Consider the following 22,388-nt stretch of genomic DNA (forward strand, 5'->3'; position numbering starts at 1 on the left):
TGTGTGCATAAATATAGGGATTGGGGATTTAATGTAATGGTTTTTAGTCATCTCCCAGAGTTATTTTTCTGGGCATAGCTAGCTCAGTTCATTACTGCTCCATTAGAAATGATTTGGTTGATCTCGTTGCTGAGGATGGCCTGATCCATCAGAACTGGTCATCATCTAGTATTGTTGTTGACGTATATAATGATCCCCTGGTCCTGCTCATTTCACTCAGCATCAGTTCGTGTAAGTCTCTCCAGGCCCGAAAGGACATTTTAATCTTCATTCAGCCCCTTCATTTTTCAGACATATAAACTGAGGCTAAATGACTTGCTCTAGATCACATAGGTAGAAATTAGCAGATTTGGGCTTGGAAATCAGGTCTTTAGATTCCCATTTCCGGAAATTTTCCCACTGTATCACAATGCCTGCCTCTCTGTAGTTGAGGCAGATATTTTTCTAAAAAGATAGGTATCAGATCCTTCTTGTCATTAACTTTGTGAATTCCTATACCGAAGGGAAGATGAAGAAAATGTGTAGTAGTTTCATAGTGAATTGTAGCTTTAGATTTCTTTCAAGAGTCAGCCCAAGGAAAAGACCTCTCAAGAATTGTGTCATATGAGCATTCAGGGAAGTATTGATAATGGAAAATGAATCCTAAAATATCCTTTAGCAGTAGGAACTGGAATAGTTTATTAAGTTAAACAATTGCTTTTGTTATCCGCTTTGTATTTAGACCTGGTCTAACATAGTGTAGTTGGCCAGTCACCATAATGACTTGGGAGAAGAATTTTCAGGTGATGGAGCTGTGAGATGTGGCCTGTGTTAAGGAGCCTCTAAAGAAAAGACTTAGTTTTCCAGAACCCCTACTCTGCCTGAATGTTATTGGTGATTAAGTGCTCAGTTAATGTTTGTTGACCAACTAATTTTGATGTTAATAAGCAAAATAAGCCTTCTAAAAACTTTCATTGCAGGGAGCATAGTTTTCTTTAGACCTTTCCTGTTTTTTGTTTGTTTTTTTTTTAAACCTTTTTGCTTTTATTTTTGGAAGAAATTGTCATTATATACGTTTTCCTGAAAGCATTCTTTTTTTTTTTTTTTGGTCTTTTTGATTTTGAACAATGGACACCATTTATTGTTGTGGTTTTGGTTGAATGATCTGATTTTCTTGGTGAGGATATTCCCACCATCAGTGTAGATCACAAACCCTCTTTGCCTTATTAGATGGTTTTTAAGAATCATTATGTCTGAATCATTACTCGGAAGCCAGTTTTGTTTTGAACTTCTTTCAGATTATTGAGATTAGTCCTTACATGATAACTCACAGTTGTCACCAGACTTAAAACATCTTTCTAATTTGGATGGACCTACTAGAATTTGTATTCTTCTGAAATACAGCCTTTGGGAACTCAGTATCATCTTCACAGCATAATGAGGCACAGGAGAAAGAGAATAGAATAATAATCAAAGCAACTCCTACTTCTCTAGAATTTACAGATCATTTTCCTCATAATAATGCTATGAAGTTGGGAGTGCAAGTTTTATTATCCTCATTTTGTAGATGAGCCAAGAAAGATTAAACATCTTCCCTGGATTCTTACTTGTACTGCCAGTCTGTGTTAGAGTTGGAACTCAGACCAAGCTTTTATCGCTCTAAAATGAATGCTTTTTTTTTTTTAAACTATACCACACTCTTTTTCAAGGACCTGGTTTATACAAGATGCCTCTTCCTATCTTTTCTGTTTTTCTTTTCTAGGTGGTTGGTTCTGGAATGAGGATGAGGAGGATGAAGATGAAGATGAAGAAGAAGGTCCTTTGGAGAACCCTGAAGAATCAGAACCACCGGGAGTATGGTCAGCAGCCTATGGTGTAGGAGACGTCCCTGGAACCTGGGGACCTGATGATTCCATCCAGGTCCAGCCATCCGACTTGTGGGGAGGAGACCCTGCAAATTTGGGGATGGTCCCTGAAGGACAAGAGATGAAGCCCATTCTTCATAGTGGGGAAGGAGGTGCCCCACTCCTGCCTCCCTGGGCCTTCTCAGCAGTGGTGGAAGCAGCCGGGGGCAGGCCAGAGACAACATGTGATGTGTGTGGGAAGGTGTTTCCTCATCGGTCAGGGCTGGCCAAACACCGTCGCTACCACGCAGCTGTGAAGCCTTTTGGTTGTGAAGAGTGTGGGAAGGGCTTTGTTTACCGTTCTCACCTGGCTATTCACCAGCGTACACACACAGGAGAGAAGCCCTTCCCCTGCCCGGACTGTGGCAAGCGTTTTGTCTATAAGTCCCACCTGGTAACCCACCGACGCATCCACACAGGTGAGCGGCCCTATCGCTGCTCCTTCTGTGGGGCTGGCTTTGGCCGCCGCTCCTACCTGGTGACACACCAGCGCACCCACACAGGTGAGCGGCCCTACCCTTGTCCCCAGTGTGGCCGCAGCTTCAGTCAGAGCTCGGCCCTCGCCCGTCACCAGGCTGTCCACACTGCAGAGAAACCTCACTGTTGCCCTGATTGTGGACGGGCCTTTAGACTTCGAGCAGATTTCCAGCGTCATCGAAGGGGTGGGAAGTGCTCTGATCTTAGAGAAGAGGCAAGAAGAGAAGAGAGTGAGGGACCTGAGTTGGGTGGGGAGAGTCTGGACCCTGTAAATGAAAGCCCTGTTATAGATAGAAATTACCCTGAATTGGGGAATGGCTTTGGGGAAGGGGAAGGTCCTTCTCACCCTCTTGACTTCCACTTCCCCCTGCCACCCAAATCTTGGCTTCATGGAGAGAATCTCCCCATGTTAGCTCTTCAGGATTTTGGAGAAAGGGTGGCCCATGAGTTGGTCGATGCCCCACCTATCCCTAGTCATTTAGGGAGTCAGATCTCTCTAATTGATGGGACAGCAATGCCTTGCGACCCCTGTGCCCCTGGACTGCTATCTTTCGGACCTTCAGTGGGGAGCCTTCTTTCCGATCCCCAGCCTTCTTCCATGTTGGAAGAAGAAACTCCATGGATATGCTCTGACTGTGGAAAGACCTTTGGGCGTCGGGCGGCTCTGGCTAAGCACCAGCGCTACCATGCTGGTGACCGGCCACACCGCTGTGCAGACTGTGGGAAGAGCTTTGTGTATGGGTCTCACCTGGCTCGGCACCGGCGCACACACACAGGTGAACGTCCTTTCCCCTGTCCAGAGTGTGGGGCCCGTTTTGCCCGTGGCTCTCACTTGGCTGCCCATGTGCGTGGCCACACTGGGGAGAAGCCCTTTGTGTGTGGGGTGTGTGGGGCTGGATTTAGCCGGAGGGCTCACCTGACGGCCCACGGACGGGCACACACGGGAGAACGACCCTATGCCTGTGGGGAGTGTGGGCGGCGTTTTGGGCAGAGCGCGGCCTTGACTCGGCACCAATGGGCGCACGCGGAAGAGAAGCCACACCGGTGTCCCGACTGTGGCAAGGGCTTTGGCCATAGTTCAGACTTTAAGAGGCATCGAAGAACCCACACTGGGGAAAAGCCCTTCCGTTGTGCGGACTGTGGTCGGGGTTTTGCCCAGCGCTCCAATCTGGCCAAGCACCGGCGGGGTCACACAGGTGAGCGGCCCTTCCCCTGCCCCGAGTGTGGGAAGAGGTTCTCACAGCGGTCGGTGCTGGTCACCCACCAGCGAACGCATACGGGGGAGAGGCCATATGCGTGTGCAGCCTGTGGCCGCAGGTTTTCTCAGAGCTCCCATCTCCTCACCCATATGAAGACTCATCGTGGAACAACAACAACTGGGCCAGCGGCAAAAGCAGAAGGGGCAGGGCAGAACCAAGCCAGTAGGCCTTCAGGGGAAAAGGAGGACAATAGTAACCCCAAGGTGGAATTTGGGGGAAACTCTAGTAGCTTTGCATCTGAGGAACCTACCATGTTCCCTGGCCCCTCCTGCTCTTATGAGGAGACCCTCATGTGAGGTGGGTGAGGAGGGAGCTGGGAGGAGGCATATCCCAAGAGACCGTTTGTCTCTTCCCTTTATAACTCCCCTTGCACAGGGAGCTGAGTATAGGGAATAACCCCTGTGAGGTCTCCTGGGGGTCACCTGACTTCATGCTCCCTCCTCCTTCTCTCTCCAGACAGTGACCCAGGCAGGAGGGAGTTGGGCTTAAGTTGCTTTCTCTGAAGCCCCAGGCACTTCCCCAGCCCCTCACAGTTGCGATTCTCTCTGGCTCCAGTTCTCTAGTAGGAAGCTGCCTTTCTGAAGGGGCCTAGCTGGTACCCAAGAGGTGGCCTTGGGGCAGAGCGGGTGAGAGCTGGAATTTGGGAAAGATTGAAGAGAGAGAAAAGATGCAGAAGAGTGAAGGTTGGCATCACAGCGTCCTGGAATATGATTCCACTCGGGGTTTAAATAGTAGAGCAAACCAATAGTCAGGAATGGTGATGTTATTTATTTTACTCTGATGCAGAATTGGGTGGGGAAAACGCTTTCTTCTCTGAAAGCCTGGGTTTGAGCAAGAGAAAGGAGGTTCTTGCTTGGTAGCATGGGACTAGATAGGGGGAGCAGGGCCATCTGTGAATCAAAGCTCAAGCCTGGGTGACAGGTGCAGTGGGTGGAGCAGAGTGACTTTTAACTTGCAGGTATGGAATTCCCCCTTCCCTCCTTCTCACTTACCTAGCTTTGTAAAAAATGTTTGGTTAATGGGTGACTTCAATCAATTCAGTTCATTTTAATATTGATTAGGAAGTGGTGTAAGAACCTGGTAATTTCTATTGATGTCAACTGGCATTAGCCTGGCAACTTCAGTCACTATTCTAGAGTTAAAACTAGATGATTTCTAAGGTCCCTTCCATCTCTAATATTCTCTATTCTATGTTCTAAAGTCCTTTCCAGTTATGGTATTCTGTGTTTTAAGGTCCTGTTCACTTCTGACATTCTATTTTTAATGTTTTAAGGTTCCTTCCAAATTCAGTTTTCTGTGTTCTAAGGCCCCTTCCACTGCTAACATCTTCTGTTCTAAGGTCTCTTCCAGTTCTGACATTCTGTGTCCTAAGGAACCTCCTTAGCTCTGTCATTTTTATGTTCTGTATTTTTGTGGATCAGTGGATAAGAAAACTTAGAGGAATTCCAAAGAGATTGGCTCTATGTTCCTAGCCTAAGGGAATTGAAATGGAACTGAGAAAACTTTTTTGTGATCATGCTTTGAAGTTGAATCATAGTACCAACTGATGGAATCAGTAGTCAAGAATGTTAATCACTGTCTCCTCTGCTGGAAATCCTAAGTATTGTGGAGGGAGGATGGATCGGCTGGGAAAGGTTGGGTCGTTTGAGGCCTCCTGCTTCAAAAGTGAATGTGTTTCTCTAGGCACCACGATCCCCGGCTACATTTCTTGGCTGCCTGATGGCAGTCTTAGTCAGATGGGCCAGTTTGCCTCGTCATCACCCACAGGTAGCATGTCTTTGACAATAATAGTCAAGAGGGTTCTCATTCCAGTCATCTCCCCAGAAGTCTCGGCTGTCTCTACCTCTGCTTGGGAGCCAGAGGCAAAAGACTTCATTGCACAAAGGGGCCTGTGGAAAACCACACATTTATGTGAACCGTAAGGCTGCTTCTAGTGAGTTCTATGAGCCGTGTGGATTCCCTTTCTTGTGAGTTAGAGTGAAATAGATTACTGTTCATTGTTTCCACATAAACTCACCCGGAGGTGAAAGTCACTGGGAAAAGGTTCTGCTGCTTCCCAGTCTTCCCTGCAGCCAGGGACCCTCTGCACTAGTGTCTTCCCACAGACTGGTCAGACTGTCTCAGGAAGCCAGTGTGGTTCACTTAGCACCTTTCTTCTGAACTTTTAACACTTGATAGACTTTCAGTATAATTAAGCACTGCTGGGAGTGATGGACTGAAGGAGGTCATAGAATCTCTTTCTTAGAGGTCTTTAGGAATAGGATAGAGGCCGGGGAACGGGCTAGATGACCTCTGGAGGCCTTTTCCAGTTCTTTTTCTATAGTTAGTTCATTACTAGGGGTGAGTCATATTTCTGTTTACAAGCATTACTCCCATAGAAGAGTAGCATTCCTGTTTCGTGGAGCAGGGAATGGAGACACTAAGAAGTTAAGTAATTTGCACAAGAATGATGGTGAATTAATGACCAAGTTAGGATTCAGAACAACCAATATTTGTTGAATGCCTATTATGTGCAAAGTACTCGAGTTTAAACTGCACAATTAGTTTAAAGAGCAGCGAAGGGCATCTTGGGAAATAACCAGCAAACCATTTTGTTTCTTTGCCAGTCTGAACGGTACCAAAAATTGCCATTTTGAATCCAGTTTCATTCATTACAACTACAATTCACTTGCTATAATGTAGGCATGGCATTGAGGGCCAGGAGGGAGAGAGGCAGGGCTGCTGAGGGTCTTTGTGGGAATTGGGGTTGGGAAGCACAAGTAGTTGGTGGGATTGGGAGGTGGGCCTTAGAAAGGGGGGAGGGGGGTTGGGAAATTCTACTTAGAAGGGAAGGGTTAAAAATCGATATGGGGATGGGGGTGAATAGGAGGGGAGGGGGACAAAGGGGGTATGTGGTGATGCAGAGGGGATTAGCAATGTTTGGGGAAATTACCGTATTGATCACTTATGCAGCATTATCTTGGCTCTTGGCTCAGTCATACCTGGGCAAGAAAGATATGGTGCCTGAGCTATGGGCAGTGTCCTACATAGCAATTTCTGCCCTTACCCTAGGAGGAATAGAAGCCCCAGAAATGGGGTGTCAGGGAGGGAAGTGGGTTTGTGTGCTGCGTTCCTGGAGAGCAAAGGAGCTGCGGAAACCACAGACGTTTTTGGTAGCAGTGCCGGGATCCAGATGCCATCCCTTTCCACATCTGGCATGTCTCTTCACGTGCATGTCTTGTGTTCCCTTTGGCCCCTCTTCTTGCCTCCCCTCTCCCCTAAATGCATCCATCCCATACTCACCCTTGTCAGCTGGAGAACCTAGCTTTAATAAAAGAATGGAGAAATCGAGCTTGACTTGACTCCCTTGCTGTCGACAACTTGGGTCCTTCATCAAAGGAATTTTCCATGATGAATGAGAGGCCTAGTTCTTTTTATTTTATTTGGTTTTATAAGTTTTCCAGGTGAAGTGGCAATGTTTTACATTTTGAGGGGGGTTTTCTTACTGTATACTGCATTAACATATTCTCTACTTTAAAGGAGTCATTTGGTAAGAAAGATGAAGTCTGCAGGGTCTCCTGCGATTGATCCCAGTGCTTGCTTTTCATTTGATGGCTCAGTTAGTTTTCACTCAGATTTACACGTTAGGCTTACTAATACTAGGTTACAGGGTTTGGACTAATGTGGAGGGTGGGATGTTAGCTTTTGGCACATAAAACCATAAAATCATGACTCTTAAAGTCATTGACAATAGTCAATTTTTGACTTAACAGTATAGTTGTTAAATGAAAGATCCTATCTATTCCTCTTGTTGCCATTCAGTGAGATGCACAATTTGTTCCCTAGCAAGATAATAATATTGGACAAAAGCTGTGTCTCACCAATTTTCTGGCTATCTCTAGTAAGTACCATATGGAAATGATATTACTCTGTTCAGAGTGCTGCGGTCTTGAGCAGAATTCACCAGTGGGACCCCATTATTTCTGTCTCTTTGAGACTTTGAAGGTTTGATAAGAACAAATCCATTTGTTCTTAAAAGGTTTCCAGTAATTTTTTGGTTCCTGTTTTTTCCCACTAGGACCCAAAGATTTTTTTTTTAAAAGTACCCTCAATTTTATTAAAGGTAGATAGAAGGCTGAAAATAATGAACTGAATGTTAGCTTTAGATGTGACCTTTTGCCATTATGAAATGAAGCAGCCCTACTCTAAAGATAAAGCAGTTAGATGGTTTTTGAATCTAAAAGTACACTCCTAGGAATAACTTCTAAATGAGTTAATAATTTAGAGTTTCTAAAGTAAATTTCTAAAACCTAAATCACTGCTTCACACAGTACAGAACTTCTATAGGAAAAATAAACTTTTATTTCAGAAATATACTTTGAAGATTGAACATTAAAAGCAAAGCAAACTGCTTCCCAGTGAAGAAAGGACTTCTGAAGAGCTATTCAGAACATCCAGGTAATAATTTGCTCTGGTATGACAGTCTAAGTAAAGAATAGGGTGTGACAGAGAAATAAGCTCACTAATCACACTAAACATCTTGAACTTCCCTCTTGTATCTCCCTCTCCTTGTCTCAGTCCTCTCCTTTTCTCTCCCAGAATCCACTCATCTCTTTTTCTTCCTGTAATTTTTTTTCTGTCAGTTATTCATGTTTTTACTGTTCTCTTACTTCCTCCCCCTTTTTTGTGTCTCCCTTAATTATAAAAACTCATATTTTAATAACACTTTGTACTTTTCCCTCAACACAGGTGGGTGTAGTGCATTTATATTCCTATTTTATAGATGCAGAATCAGACTGGGATGTGGAATGACGTGCCCAAAGTCACACAGCTAGTAAGTGTGACTCCCAGGATTCAAACCTGGAAATACTTTTTGGTGGTTCTTTCTTATTATTATTATAAATTGGATGTTTCCAATTCTTAATTTAAAAATGAAAGCAAGTTATTGCTGTCACCTGTCTTGGGGTGACAAAACTTAAAATAAATTGCTCTTTGTAGCCCTTATTGATTTTTGTGGATAGAAATTGTTGGTTAAAAAAATATTCCCATTTCTGGTTCACTGTTAATTTTATTGTTTAAAATTTTAAAAAATGTTCCCATGCACATAAAATTCACTCCATCTGTGCCATTTTCCACTGACAGAACTCCAGTTTAGCATGGAGACCATATGGGAGACTACATTCCTTGGCTTGAATGATTCTGGTACTTGTTGATTTTGGGGAAGGAGTAGATATTAAGAGGCACCGGTGGTGAGTGGGACACTCCCATTAGGGCTCCCAGCTGCTTTTGCTCAGGTACTCAGATTGCCTTATGGTACTCGGTGGGAACTACCTTTCTTTTGACTCCTCATATCCCCTGACTCCTCATGTGAACTTCCCAGTTCCCTCAAACATCTCTCTTTTGCTATCTTCTAACTTCCCCTTGTCTCTCTTTTCCTTTTTCTTGTCTTGGGTTGACTCCTTTCCTGGCTTTTTCTAACCACCTAGGTTGTGCTTTCTGGTTACCTGTTGCAACATTCCCCAGCTCTGAGTGTATTGGGAGACTTATTGAGTCCTCTGGGGAGCTGCACAAGTGATAAAATCCAGTCCACTGTGGAATCTCAGGGACTATGTACATCTGGCAAATTTTGTAGCTTGTGGTATGGAAGTTTTTCTTTCAGCCTACACAGAAGAGGGATGAGAGATGACATGGTGTAAATGTGTGCTAAGGAGAACCAACCTTAAATTGGTGTAAGCTGTAAATGCAAACACCTGTTAGTTCCTTCCTAATGTAAAACCTCATTTCCACATAACTACACAGAAAGCAGTGTACAGGTAGGTATTCTTTTATTTACATGTGTTCCTGCACAATTCAATTCTAATAAATGTTATTTACTTGTCTATTATGTGTAAGGCATTGTGTTCTAGGTTCTGAATGTATAAAGATGAGTACCACCAAGGCTTTGCCCTTAAGGAATTTGTTATCTCCTGGGGATAGAGATAGAACTTCAGCACAAGTAACTGATGCAAGGGAGAATGTAATAAATATAGAGGAGCAGTCCAAACTGATAAAAGGACCCTGAAGGAGTCCTTTTGGCAGGCTCTGGGAACATCCCTTGTAGGGCCCAAAAATGGATTTCCACATCAGATGGACTTTGGTTACACAATAAGGAATGTTTCCCCTTTATCTCTTATCTCCTCAGATAACCTGCCTTCTACTCCTCCCTCCCCACCCCCCAAGAAGAGTTTAAACTTTTGGCCCCGAAGTCTACCCCCTTCACTCCACCCATCCACGTACACTTTCCATTTTCTTAATATTCTATTTGTAGCTTTACAATGCAGTTTTCCTGCCCCACCCCTTGGAATCCCTTCTTTTCTTCAAAGATTAGCAGAAAAAGCACTTTCAACGTGATGCTACTTCCCCTCTCCTGCTCCTGGCTAATTTCTCCCAGTAAATTTCTACATAAGTTACTTTGTATTTTTGGATGTGTATATGTTCTTTCCTTATATGGAATGTTGGTTCCCTAAGGGTAGGGACTTACACTTTTTATCCCCAGGACCTATCAATCAGTGCCTGACACATGTTAAATACCATTTTCATAGCTGGTTTCTATTTCAACCTCTTCACTTTAGGCATGAGGAAACGGAATCAGTGGTTAAGCAGCTTATCTAAGGTAAAATGAAAGAGCCATAATTCAGATTCAGTATTCTTTTCATTATACCACTACCCATCTGTCTATTTGGGATTTATATATCTCTTGTTTTCAAAAATGACATGAGGCAACTTATAATGTGGTCACAGAGGAAACTCATCAACTTAGATTTTTTTTTTTTTTAAAGGTAATATACATAAGATGGAAGCAAAGGCACGTAATAGACTGAATACAAAAGCATGATATGGTCTTGTAAAAAAAATTAGTGCCAAGGTGTTAAAGCCCAGTATGATAAGGTTGTTGGGGTAAGCTTGTAACAACAAAAAGGGTTTTTCCCCCCATCAGTCTTAAAGCTATATGGGGGAAGGAAGATAAAAATGGGTAGGCCCATTGGACAGGGTGGATAGAATGATGATAACCTGACAGGAGGGAGAAAGGGTGAACTTGTTTAACTCTTATTTTGCTTTTTTTTTTTTTTTTTTTTTTAATTGGCTTAATGAGAATGTTTGAACTGAAAATGAGAGGAAAATATCTCTAAAAGGTAATTGACCTCTAAGAAAAGTAAGGAAAATTAAGAGAAAACAAGATTGCCTTTGATAAGTTCAGATCACCTGGCCTAAATGAGCAACCGCTTAAGGAAGGACTGGATAATATTTGACCTGAATGACTGAGAGTAAATTTTGAAAGACTAGAGAATCGAAGCAGTACTGCAGAAGCAAAGAAGGCTAAATGTCCTCATTTCCCTGCCTTTCCCTTCCAGGAAGAAAATGGAGTAGGAAAACCTGAGGGGCAGTGACTTAGATTTGGATTCCTAGGAAAATTCTAGAAAGTTTAAAGAGGTTGGGAATCCTTCATGTAAGGACTGATCTGGTTTTGTTTGCTGAGGGACTTGCTCCCCATGCAGGCAGGACAGGGAAACACAGGTAGATTATTACCAATGCTTACATGATGCCTGCCTCCTACTGCCATGATACATATGGAGTTGGCTAAAAATTTAAAATCCAAAACAATTTTTCATACATTATTTCATAAATTTATCACAATTGGCTTGTATTCTCATTTCCTATTAGGATTTTTATCACCTTCCAAAATTTGTAAACTAAATAAAAGTACAATTGCATTATTGGAGTAGAATATGTTTATAGTCTGAAATTCAGATTAAGAAGGAGTTTAGGATTGAAAAAGATAAAAGTATTAAACTCTTGGCAGCACTCATTCTGATGAAGACCTGATAAACTCCATTTTCCTTGATTCTGGGCTTCAAATGACTATTCTCAGTGTACTCCAGTCAAAATTTAGGGATGTTTATTCCCTGAGCTCCACTTTCACCTGAGGAAAGTGGAGGAAAAGTCTAACCCAGGATCAATTGTAAGTAGAGATTACATAGTGCAGTGATTACACTGAGGTGCAGAGGCTGTCTCAGTTCCAGCTGTCTCCCTCATCTCTTGCTCCATCCCTTCCCCATGAATCTCCACTCAATTCTCTAATGTGTGTCTTCTCATGTTGGGCTCCTAAAAGTTTCAGTGGCGTCTCTGCTGTCCTCACAGTCCTGACTTCCAATACCTGATGCCTAGGAGAGAGAGAGAGACAGACAGACAGATACAGACACACACACATACAGAGGGAGGGAGAGATGGAGAACCCCATGCTTCTGTATCAAAGGCAAATGGACTTCAATCTGAAATTTCCCAGAGGCTAAAGCCTCAGTGTGCCTTTGCAGTGAGAGTTGTGCCAAAAAATCTCTCAAGGTCTTAGTGTTTTAATGACCTATTCAGCACAACCATTTGTGACCTTTTGTGATAGTCTCAATACACCCTGAGTTTGAGTGTAATTTTCTTTGGCTCCCATGCATTTTTATGTCCCCTTAATGGTTTCATCTGAGTGTAGCTACAGGGACATTCAAAGAAAAAAAAAAAGGCTGATTAAACATCTGCTTTATTAAGGGGATGGTTAATAAATATTTAGAAAAGGAAGTTATGAGGACAAATAACCAGCATTGCTTCATCTTGACAGACAAGAACATCTGGCTCCAACTAATAAAATTTGATGGGGAAAATGAAAATTCTTAGATTTGGATTCAGAAAGTGAGTTTCATGGCTATAAGATACGGATTGTGGCTGCAGGCCCCTAAAAAATCTGGAACTTTTAGTGGACTATGGGCACACTGTCAAGCAACACATTGGCATGGTAGCCAAACAAGATGATTTTAGGCTGTATAAAAAGAAGCCGCCTATCCCAAACTAAAGAAACGAGAGTCCTGATGAACTTTGTCCTGATCAGATCCCATCTGGAGAATTGCGTTTAGTTTTCAATGCCATATTTTAGGAAATATACAAACTAGAGCATGTTTTGAGCAAGATAATCAGCAGGATTAAAGGACCTCAAGTTCATAATATTTGAATATAGGTTGAAAGAACAGGTTATGTTTAACCTGAAGATAAGATATAGGACTTGTTCCGAGAGAAGCAGTGGGTGGAAAGTGCAGAAATAGGTTTTAATTTGATATAAGGAAAAACAGCCTTATGCCTCGAGCTGTCCAGGAGTGGAATGGATTATGTTTAAATGTAGTGCATTTCCCATTCACAAAAGTCTTTTTGCAGAGGCTATATGACCACTTGTTATGTTACATTATAGAGGGAATTATCCTTCAAGTACATGTTACACTTGATCGCCTGTGTCCCCTTTCACTTTAGAGATTGAGATACTAGATGAAGTAAGACGCTTAAAGCAGCTTACAACAAAGACAACAAAACCCAGGTGAAAGGAGCAAAGAAAGAAATGTTACCGGGCATTAGTGATAAATTAATTTCTGCAACTGAATTCTGAATTTAACTGACCTTCTTGACAACTAAGACAAAAAAAAAATGGTGGAGATGGGAAGTACTTTGGATTATGTATAATTTTTGCCTTAATTGAAGAATGAACAACTCAGGGACAGCATTAAGAGGTAGAGGTTAGAAGAGTTACATTAAGTATAAGAAGAAAATGAAATAAATTATCATTTTCATCCTGACCTTGAATATTCACTTCAAGGATATGGAAAAACAATGAATCTCTGACTAATAAATAACAACTCTGGTTCTTTAGTTAGAGATGTAATTAAAATTTCTCTTAGATTTATCCTACTTGTGACCTTTTAGCATTATTAGATTATGATAATAAATTATAACACTTCTTATAGTACTGTTCATAAATTGCTTTCCTTACAACAATTCTGTGAGGTCTGTAGAAAAAGTATTATCCTTTTTTTTAAAAAATAGATTAGGAAATTAGATTCAGAGAAGGTAAGGGATTTATGGATACATAACTACTGTGTTTAGGATTTGAATCCATATCCCCTGTGTCCAGATCTAGCACTCATACTCAGTTTGACCAGGCAGTGTCTTTGATTCAGGCAAGCATTCTTGGGGAAATGGTTTAGAAGGAGGCAACATTCCTAATTTGAATTTCTTACACGGGAGAATCTGACAAATCCATTGAAAATCCTGGCAAAGTTCCTAAAATGATCTTGTTAACTAATATACACCTAAAAAACGGAACATTTAGAAGACTGGAAAATTGAGAAATTTTTGCAACTGAGGAAGGGTTAGTTTGCACATTACTGTCAAGGATATATACATCAAGTGTATTGGAAACATAACTGACAATATTTGCCAGAGACATTTACAGAGAGAAGAGAGGGGGATTTTACTTTCACAGATAACTAATCACACACATTGCAGGAACTTGTAATAAACAGTGGAATAAGCTCCAGATTTGGAGGCAAAAAGTCTGTGGACTAGAGGACTAACCATTCCATTTATCAGCCATGTGACCTTGATCTGAGCCTCAGTTTTCTTAGATAAAAAATTCATATAATAATATTTGTATTATCTACTTCGTATTGTTGAGGAGAGCAAAAGGTGTGCTTTTGGATCTCTGAGAATACTGAACCTACTGACTATTGAGCTAATAACAGTAATAGAACAATTCCAGATTAAACTTTTATGTATCCATTTGAAGTTTTAGTGTTTTTTTTTAAAATAAATCATTTCCTGACCGACAACTCTATCATTGAATTTTTCCTTGTAATAGGGGGAAAATTATTAGATAAAAATTTGTCTAGTTTCCTCTCCACAGATATGAGAGAAATGTCCCCCCCCCCCGCCCCAGGCCTGTTGATTGGTCATTGGATTTATTTTGAGTTCACTTGCTGTGTTTTTGTTTATATTTATGCTGTTATTGTCTGTTTTTTGTTGTGTGTGTGTGTATTATATTTCTGATTTTGCTTACTTCACTTTTATCAAACTGAAAATATAAAAACCTTATGTTTATTTGAATTTTTCATACTTATTTCCTATGGTACAATAATATTCTATTGCACTCATACATCCCAGTTCAGTTCTTCCTTGATCAATGGGAATTTAACTTTATTTCCAAGTTTTTGTTTTTGTTTTTTGGCTATCACCACAAGTGTTGTTACAAATAGTAGAGAATAATTTCTTTCTTTATGTCATTCATCTGGTTGAGGGTAGGTGCCCAGTTATGAGATAAATGGATCAAAGAACATGAACATTTTAATGTTATCTCACATAATTTAAAATGTTCCAGAATAGTTGGAGCAATTCAGAGCTCTATCAACAGAGCATTAGTATGCCTATCTTCTTACAGTCCATCTAACATTCACTATTTTTGTCATATCATCTATGCCACTTTGAGGGATGTGAGGTGAAGAGTTATTTTAATTTACATTTTCTTATTGTGATTTAGAGTATTTTTCAACATGGTTGTTGATAGTTGCAATTCTTTTAAAAATTGTTCATAGCTCTTTGGCTGGAGAAGGGAGGGAGGGAATATTTATAAAGCATCTATTGTGTGCCAGGTATAAATATTATCTCATTTGAGCCATTATCTGTGGGGAAATGGTTATTAGTCATATTATATCAATTTTCTCTGTAGCTTGGATGTAACTTTCTTTTAATTTTTTTTTTTTTTTTTTTTGGCAAGGCAGTTGAATTAAGCAACTTGCCCAGTGTCACAGAGCTAGTAAGTGTTAAGTATTTGAATCTGAATTTGAACTCAGGTCCTCCTGACTTCAGGGCCTGTGCTATATCTACTGCGCCATCTACCTGCCTCTTGGTTTTCTTCAGTTTTATGGAAAAAAATTTTTTTTTCCTCCCTGATGTAATAGTTTGTTTTTAAATTCCAGTTGCATTGATTTTGTTCATGTGGAGGGCTTTTCAATTTATATGATTTGTATGATTTCAATTTATATGATCTAATATTTAATCTTTGATAAACACCTCTATCTTTTGTTTAGTTAAGAATGGTTCTTTTTTTCCCCCTAATTTTATTTTTATATTATTAAACATATAACATTCCATTTTTACACATTATTTCCATATGAGTCAGGTTGGGAGAGAGAAATCAGAACAAAAGAGAAAAATACATGAGAAAGAAAAGAGTAAAAAAAGGTGAAAATTGTGTGTGTTAATCCACATTCAGTTTCCATAGATTTCTTTCTGGATGTGGATGGCATTTTCCATTCAAAATTCATTGGGAGTTGCCTTGGATGACTGGATTATTGAGAAGAATGAAATCTATCACAGTTAACAGTTTTGTTGGTAGTGTTACAATGTTTTCCTGGTTCTGCTTGCTTCAGTTAGCATCAGTTCACGTAAATCTTTTCAAGCTTTTCTAAAATCAGCCTGTTCATTTTTTAAAATAAAAAGCTAGTATTCCATTACTTTTCATATACCAAAACTTATTCAGCCATTCCTCAATTGATGGTCATCTACTCAATTTCCAATTCCTTGACACTACAAAAAGGGCTGCTACAAACATTTTTTGCACAAGTGGGTCCTTTTCCATTTTTTAATAATCTTTTTGAGATACAGTCCCAGTAGAGATACTACTGGATCAAAGGGTATGCAGTTTTATAGACCTTTGGGCATAATTCCAAATTGCTTTCCAGCATGGATGAATAATTTCACAACTACACCAAGGATGCATTAGTGTCCCAGTTTTCCCACATCCCCTTCAACATTTATCATTATCTTTTCCTGTCATCTTAGTCAATCTTATAGGTGTGAGGTAGTTTTAATTTGTATTTGTCTAATCAATAGTGATTTAAAGTATTTTTATATGACTATAGATGACTTTAATCTCTTCATCTGAAAATTGTTCATATCCTTTGATCATTTACCAATTTTATCAATTTATCATTTGGGGAATTACATGTAAAGAACAGTTCTTTGAAACAAATCTGAAATATTGCTACTTTCATTTTTCTGTAATCTTTTTAGATGCTGTGACCTTTTATATTTAGGTTGTGTTTTCATTTGGAACTTATTGTGATACATTGTGTAAGATGCTGATCCTAACACTATTTTCTGCCATATTGCTTTCCAATTTTTTCCAGAAGTTCTTGTATAACAAAAAAAAGAGTCCTTTCCTAAGTAGTTTGTGGTCTTGGGTTTTTTTGAATGCTGGGCTATTGTATTCATTTATTTCTGTATCTTGCTTATCTTGATAATTTCATTGATCTACTTTTATATTTTTAATCAACACCAGATAGTTTTTAATGCTGACTGATTTATATAATATAATTTGAGATATGTTAATGCTGGGTCTTCATTTCTTTGTGCTTCTACTAATTTACTTGTGATTCTATGCCTTTATCTTTCAAATGAAATTTGTTATTATTTTGTGTCTTTCTATAAGGTAACTCCTTGGTAAATTGATTGCTATAGCATTAAAGATACAAATTAATTTAGGTATAGTTTATATTTATATTGTATCTAATATTATTAATATGAATTGTAATTTTCCCTTCAAAATATGATTTAAAAATATTTTATGCATTCTTCACTGAGAATTTTTCTAAAATAAATTTTTTCCTATGGGATTCTGCCTCTTATTTTACAAATCTTTTATAATCGATTTTATATCCTATTTAGCTGAGAGTGTTGCCCAAACCAGATTAAAATGCAATTAGGAAATATTTAACAAAATAACTAAAAATACAATATAGATAATATTAATTTCTGGTTTTCTAATCCACCCACAAATTAACCTTATATTGCTTCTATTTAAATTTGACATCACTCAGCTAAGTTTGACCCTAAAGGTCATTAGGATCTTTTTCAGCTTTAAATAAATGATACAAGAATAGGATTCAAAAATTTAGATTATAGGGGCATCTAGGAGGTGCAGTGGATGGAGCAGCCTTGAAGTCGGGAGGACCTGAGTTCAAATCTGATCTCAGAAACTTAACACTTCCCAGTTGTGTGACCCTGGGCAAATCACTTAACTCCAATTGCCTTAGCCAATATATATATAAGCAATATATAAGCAAAATAATGAATTTATGTAAAATAATCCAAACTCTACTTAGAATAATTTTTAAGGTTATACATATACAACAATCCTTTTAAACATTTCCACATTTGTCATGTTGTACAAGAAAAATCATTCTAAAAAAGGGAAAAGACTTTGAGAAAGAAAAAGCAACCCCCCCCCAAAAAGGTGAAAATAATGTTTCGATCAATATTTAGTTTCCATAGTTTTTTGGATGTGATGGCATTTTCCATTCCATCTATTGGAATTGTCTTGGATCACTGGATTATTGAGAAGAACTAAGTCTATCATAGTTGATCAAAAATTGTGTACAATATTTTCCTGGTCCTGTGGGGAAATAATGTACTTTCTTTTATATGGGGTTATTGTGAGGAAAGTGCTTGTAAGTCTTAATATGCTGTAGAAATGAGAAGTACTAGAGAACTGGAGTCAGAGTCAGTGTCAGGGATGTGAAATCTTGAGCGAGTCACTTCTCTGGACTGTTTCCTTATTAGCAGAATAAAGCAACATCTTCCTACGACCTTGAAGTTCCTCAAAGGGAAGACTGCTTGCTTTAGAGTTAAGGGGCCGGGTTACTTCCTCACCCTAAGGTCCTCAGTTTCCTTATTTGTAAAATGAGGGAGTTGGATCTCGGAGGCCCCTTCTAACATTCAATCTAGGAACTTACAAATCCTATTGAGTATTTCCGAGCTTGTGTAGTTGCTCAAGACATACGCTGCTTTGTCGCCACCTGGCGGTAACTGCAAATGTTACATGGTCTAGCCCTCAGAAAGAGAAATTCCCTTTCCAAGGTACTGAAATCAAGGGTGCGGTGGGGGACTAAGAAGCTGCAAATCATGACTGATAATGGCGATGTTAACTAGGGTTCACACACATATATGGAGATATCGGTTACTTAGGTCATCATTCTCACGACAGCACGGTGTTGCAGGCAATGTGGGTAGGACTGCTAGTCAAAGGATATATAAGAAATAGAGGAAAATACAAACCAAACATTCATAACCATAAATGTGAATTGTATTAACCTAATAAAATGAAAGAATGGATAAAATGCAACAATTTGCTGCATATGAAAATATATCTAAAAGAAAAGCTGCAAAATGAAAATGAGCTAGAGCAAAATTTGTCATTTTTTTCAGCGGAGTCCAGCTCTTCATGTCCCTAATTTTTTTTTTTGTTGTTGTTGTTTTTGCAGGAATACTCGAGTGGTTTGCTATTTCCTTCTTTGGCTCATTCTACAGGTGAATAAACTGAAGCAGAGTTAAATGGCTTGCCTAGGGTCTCACAGTTGGTGTTTGAGGCTGGGTCTTCCTGACTCCAGCCCCAGCACTCTTATCTACTGGGCCACCTAAATACAATTATGTCTTTACAATGACTTTAAAACAGTATATGGGAATTACTATCATTTTGATGGATTTGTGATTTCATCAGTGCAGATTCCAACTCAACCACATCATCTTATCCCATATATAATTCTTATTTGTGTCTTTTTATAGAATAGCCACTCCATGTTCATAACCAAAGCCCTTCTTTTGATATTTCTAACATTTTATGGATATAATACACTGTTTACTTCTACCTAGCTTTCTCCTTCAGTCTCTTTGTATGAGTAGCCTACTTCCTCTTCTGATTGTTTTATGTTGTTTTTCATTTGCAGTCATTATTAGCAATATGTTGTTACCTACATTCAACAACCATATGAAATTCATTGCCCTTTGCATCCCCTGAAATTTTGATTCTTCATAATGAATAATATTCTATTATTTGCAGTGATCTAGAATCACTGGGCTTGTCCGGCAAAGAGTGTAGTGCTTTGCATGTAGTTGGCAGTTAAATGTCTGTCAGAATGAACTGGGATAATAATGATAACATTGACAATATTTGACATTTACACAGTGCTTTCATACTTTTATTTGAGCCTCACAATGACTTCATGGAGTACAGATTTATAATACAGACAGACACCACTATCTCTATCTTGTAAATGTGAAGACACTCTCAAAGAGATTAAATGACTTGTTTATTAATGAATGTCAGATAAAGGATTTGAATCTAGGTCTTGATTCCAAGTCCAGTGCTCTATCCATTATGTGAAAAGATGGGCAATGAACTTGGCTTGGGATCAAATGAGAACATGTTGGGATGGATTGTACTTGGCAAAATTTAGCATTTTTTCAATGGAATACAATCCTATTTTACTTAAAAAAATCACAATTAGCTGTGATTTAATTGATCCAATGGTGTGAACCATAATATGTCCTCTGCCCATCATATATGAATTTTGTCCAAGTCTTCCCATAAGGCCATCACAAGGGGGTCCATCCAACATGCTGGAAGTCTTCATCCCTTAATTTTTCCTGATATGAGAATAACTGCAGATATTCAGGGTGTCCATCTGTCATTTCTCACTCCTGCCATGAACCTAGCCCATCTTTTCTCCTTTTGTACATTTGTCTGATGATAACATTTTAAACTTCTGTTCTTTAAACTCCAAAAGCAGCTTGGAGCCATTTGGAGAATGTTAACATTTCCCAAAGGTAATTCAGTCCACTCTCCTAGAGGGTTAGAGTGAGTAATAGGCCCTGACAAGATTTGGTTCAAGACTAAATATGATTTCCAAAGTCTCATACAGTATCTGTTGGCGCAAGGCTCAAACTTCCCAACTTTCAGAAGGAATGTAACATTTTAGAGTTTGATTATCTGAGATATAAGTAGATTCGTGTGATATAGGAAAGCAAAAGAGGCCTCATAAAAGGTCTGATAATGAAAAATGATCAGAGAAGCAGCAAGGCTTGCAGATAGTTGGCTTACAATAAGAACTGGTTTCAAATCTTGCCTTGAACACAATAGCCAGGTGACTTTAGCAAGTCATTTAACCTCAGCATGACTCTCTAAGACTTTTAGTTACAGATAGTCGGCTGAGTATGTTGTATAGAGTGAGTTCCCACATTAGGAATTTCCCACACCAATGAAATCATACACTTATTGTGCCTAGAAATAAAAGCTAGATTGGAAAGCTAATTTGAAAGCTATATTTTCTTATAAATTTAAACGTTATGCTAATTGGTGCCTATATTTATTAATGATTCAGTGTATATGCCTTTAAGCAAAAATTTGTTCCCACTCTTATCTTTCTCATCATTATGACATTTTATGACAATTGCAACTTATGGGTTTTTTTTTCCTGAAATCATCTGAAGCATAGCAAATTTTGTTCTAGCTCATTTTCATTTTGCAGCTTTTCTTTTAGATATATTTTCATATGCAGACAATTGTTGCATTTTATCCATTCTTTCATTTTATTAGGTTAATACAATTCACGTTTAGGGTTATGAATGTTTGGTTTGTATTTTCCTCTATTTCTTATATATCCTTTGACTAGCAGTCCTACTTGCAGAAAACCTACAGCAGGATGTCTCACCTGAATTTCGAACTCATCAATCTCTCCAAAATATCAACCCTTTTTCTTAATTCCCATATTTATGTTAATGGCAACATAATTTCCCTTTCCAACTTTGCTCAATTTGGGGAGTCTTTTTTGAGGCTTTCTTCTTTCTCAGGCTGCAGTTCAATCAGGTGGTAAGCTTTGCATCTGCCACCTATTCAATAATCTCTCAAATGCAGTATTTTCTTTCTTACAGTCACCAGCCTATTTTAAGCCCTAATTACCATAACATCTTTCTAACCTCTTAATTTTCCTACTTCTAGTCTTTTCCATTTCGAATGAATTCTTCACGTCATTGTCAGAATAGTTTTCCTGACATAAATTTCCTAATTTTCCTAGTGATAGATCCAGTGATACCATTTCCCTACTCTGGAACCTTTTGTGAAACCCCAACACTGAGTTCATGATGATGAGAACATTGCATTTTAAATAGAAGGGCTGGCTCTGAATCTTTGTGTAGCCTTGCACAAATTCTTTAACCTCATCTGTAAAATGAAATTAGATGACCTCTTAGGTACCTTTTAGCTCAAAATCCTAAATCTGCATTTAGCATAGCCCTTTGCATATAGATATTTGGCATTTTCTTTTACTTAGCATTTATATAGTATTTTAAGATTTACAAAATGCTTAATATCTCCTTTTATTTTTGCTATAATACTGTGAAGTAGGATTATCCCTCCTTACCACCCTCAAGTGAGCAAACCAAGATAGTTTGGCTTTTTCCAGGGTTACACAGTCAATAAAAGGTCTGTGGTCACATCTGAATTCCTACTTTCCCAAGACCAGGTCAACAGTGCTATCCACTGTGCAATTTATGTTCCTCTAGGTGTTAAATCAGTATCATTTCTCCTGTTCAAAAGCATCCAGGAGCTCTCTTATCTCACAGTGCAAGTTCCTGAACTTGACATACAAAGTTCTCCAAGATCTGGTTCCAACAAATCTTCATTCTCTAATCTGTTATCATTTTTCTCTATGTAGCCTATATTTCAGTCAAGCTTTACTATTCTTTCTTCTTCCCCTTCTGAACTTTCCTGCCTCCTTGCCTTTGCTTACATGTTCTCTGTCTAGAATGTCCCTCCACTTAATCTCCAGTTATTGAAATGCTATTAATCTTCCAAAGCACTTTTGTGGCATTTATTTATGCTTAATTAGAATTAGAAAAGCCCTTCAAAGTCATCCAGTTCATCTGGATATAACAGTGGTATTGGGAAACTAGTACTGGATTTGTTATTCCAGGGGTCCTCAAACTACGGGCTGCGGGCCAGATGCGGCAGCTGAGGACGATTATCCCCCTCACCTAGGGCTATGAAGTTTATTTAAAGGCCCACAAAAACAAAGTTTTTGTTTTTACTATATTCTGACCCTCCAATAGTCTG

The 22,388-nt window shown here is 39.2% G+C and overlaps 1 protein-coding gene across 3 annotated transcripts in view; it reads left to right on the forward strand.

Annotated features, from left to right (window-relative positions):
* The window catches only part of ZNF316 (zinc finger protein 316), a 46,500-nt gene extending 34,328 nt beyond the window's left edge, over positions 1 to 12,172 (forward strand). For all 3 annotated transcript variants that reach the window (XM_031962481.1, XM_031962487.1, XM_031962474.1), the window contains one exon: positions 1,742 to 12,172. In XM_031962481.1, coding sequence (XP_031818341.1) covers positions 1,742 to 3,915 — 2,174 coding nt within the window. In that variant the 3' untranslated portion in view covers positions 3,916 to 12,172. The remainder of the gene's footprint in view (positions 1 to 1,741) is intronic.
* The last annotated feature ends 10,216 nt before the right edge of the window (positions 12,173 to 22,388 follow it).

Source organism: Sarcophilus harrisii, chromosome 1, assembly GCF_902635505.1.
Source record: "Sarcophilus harrisii chromosome 1, mSarHar1.11, whole genome shotgun sequence".
Taxonomy (NCBI): Eukaryota; Metazoa; Chordata; class Mammalia; order Dasyuromorphia; family Dasyuridae; genus Sarcophilus; species Sarcophilus harrisii.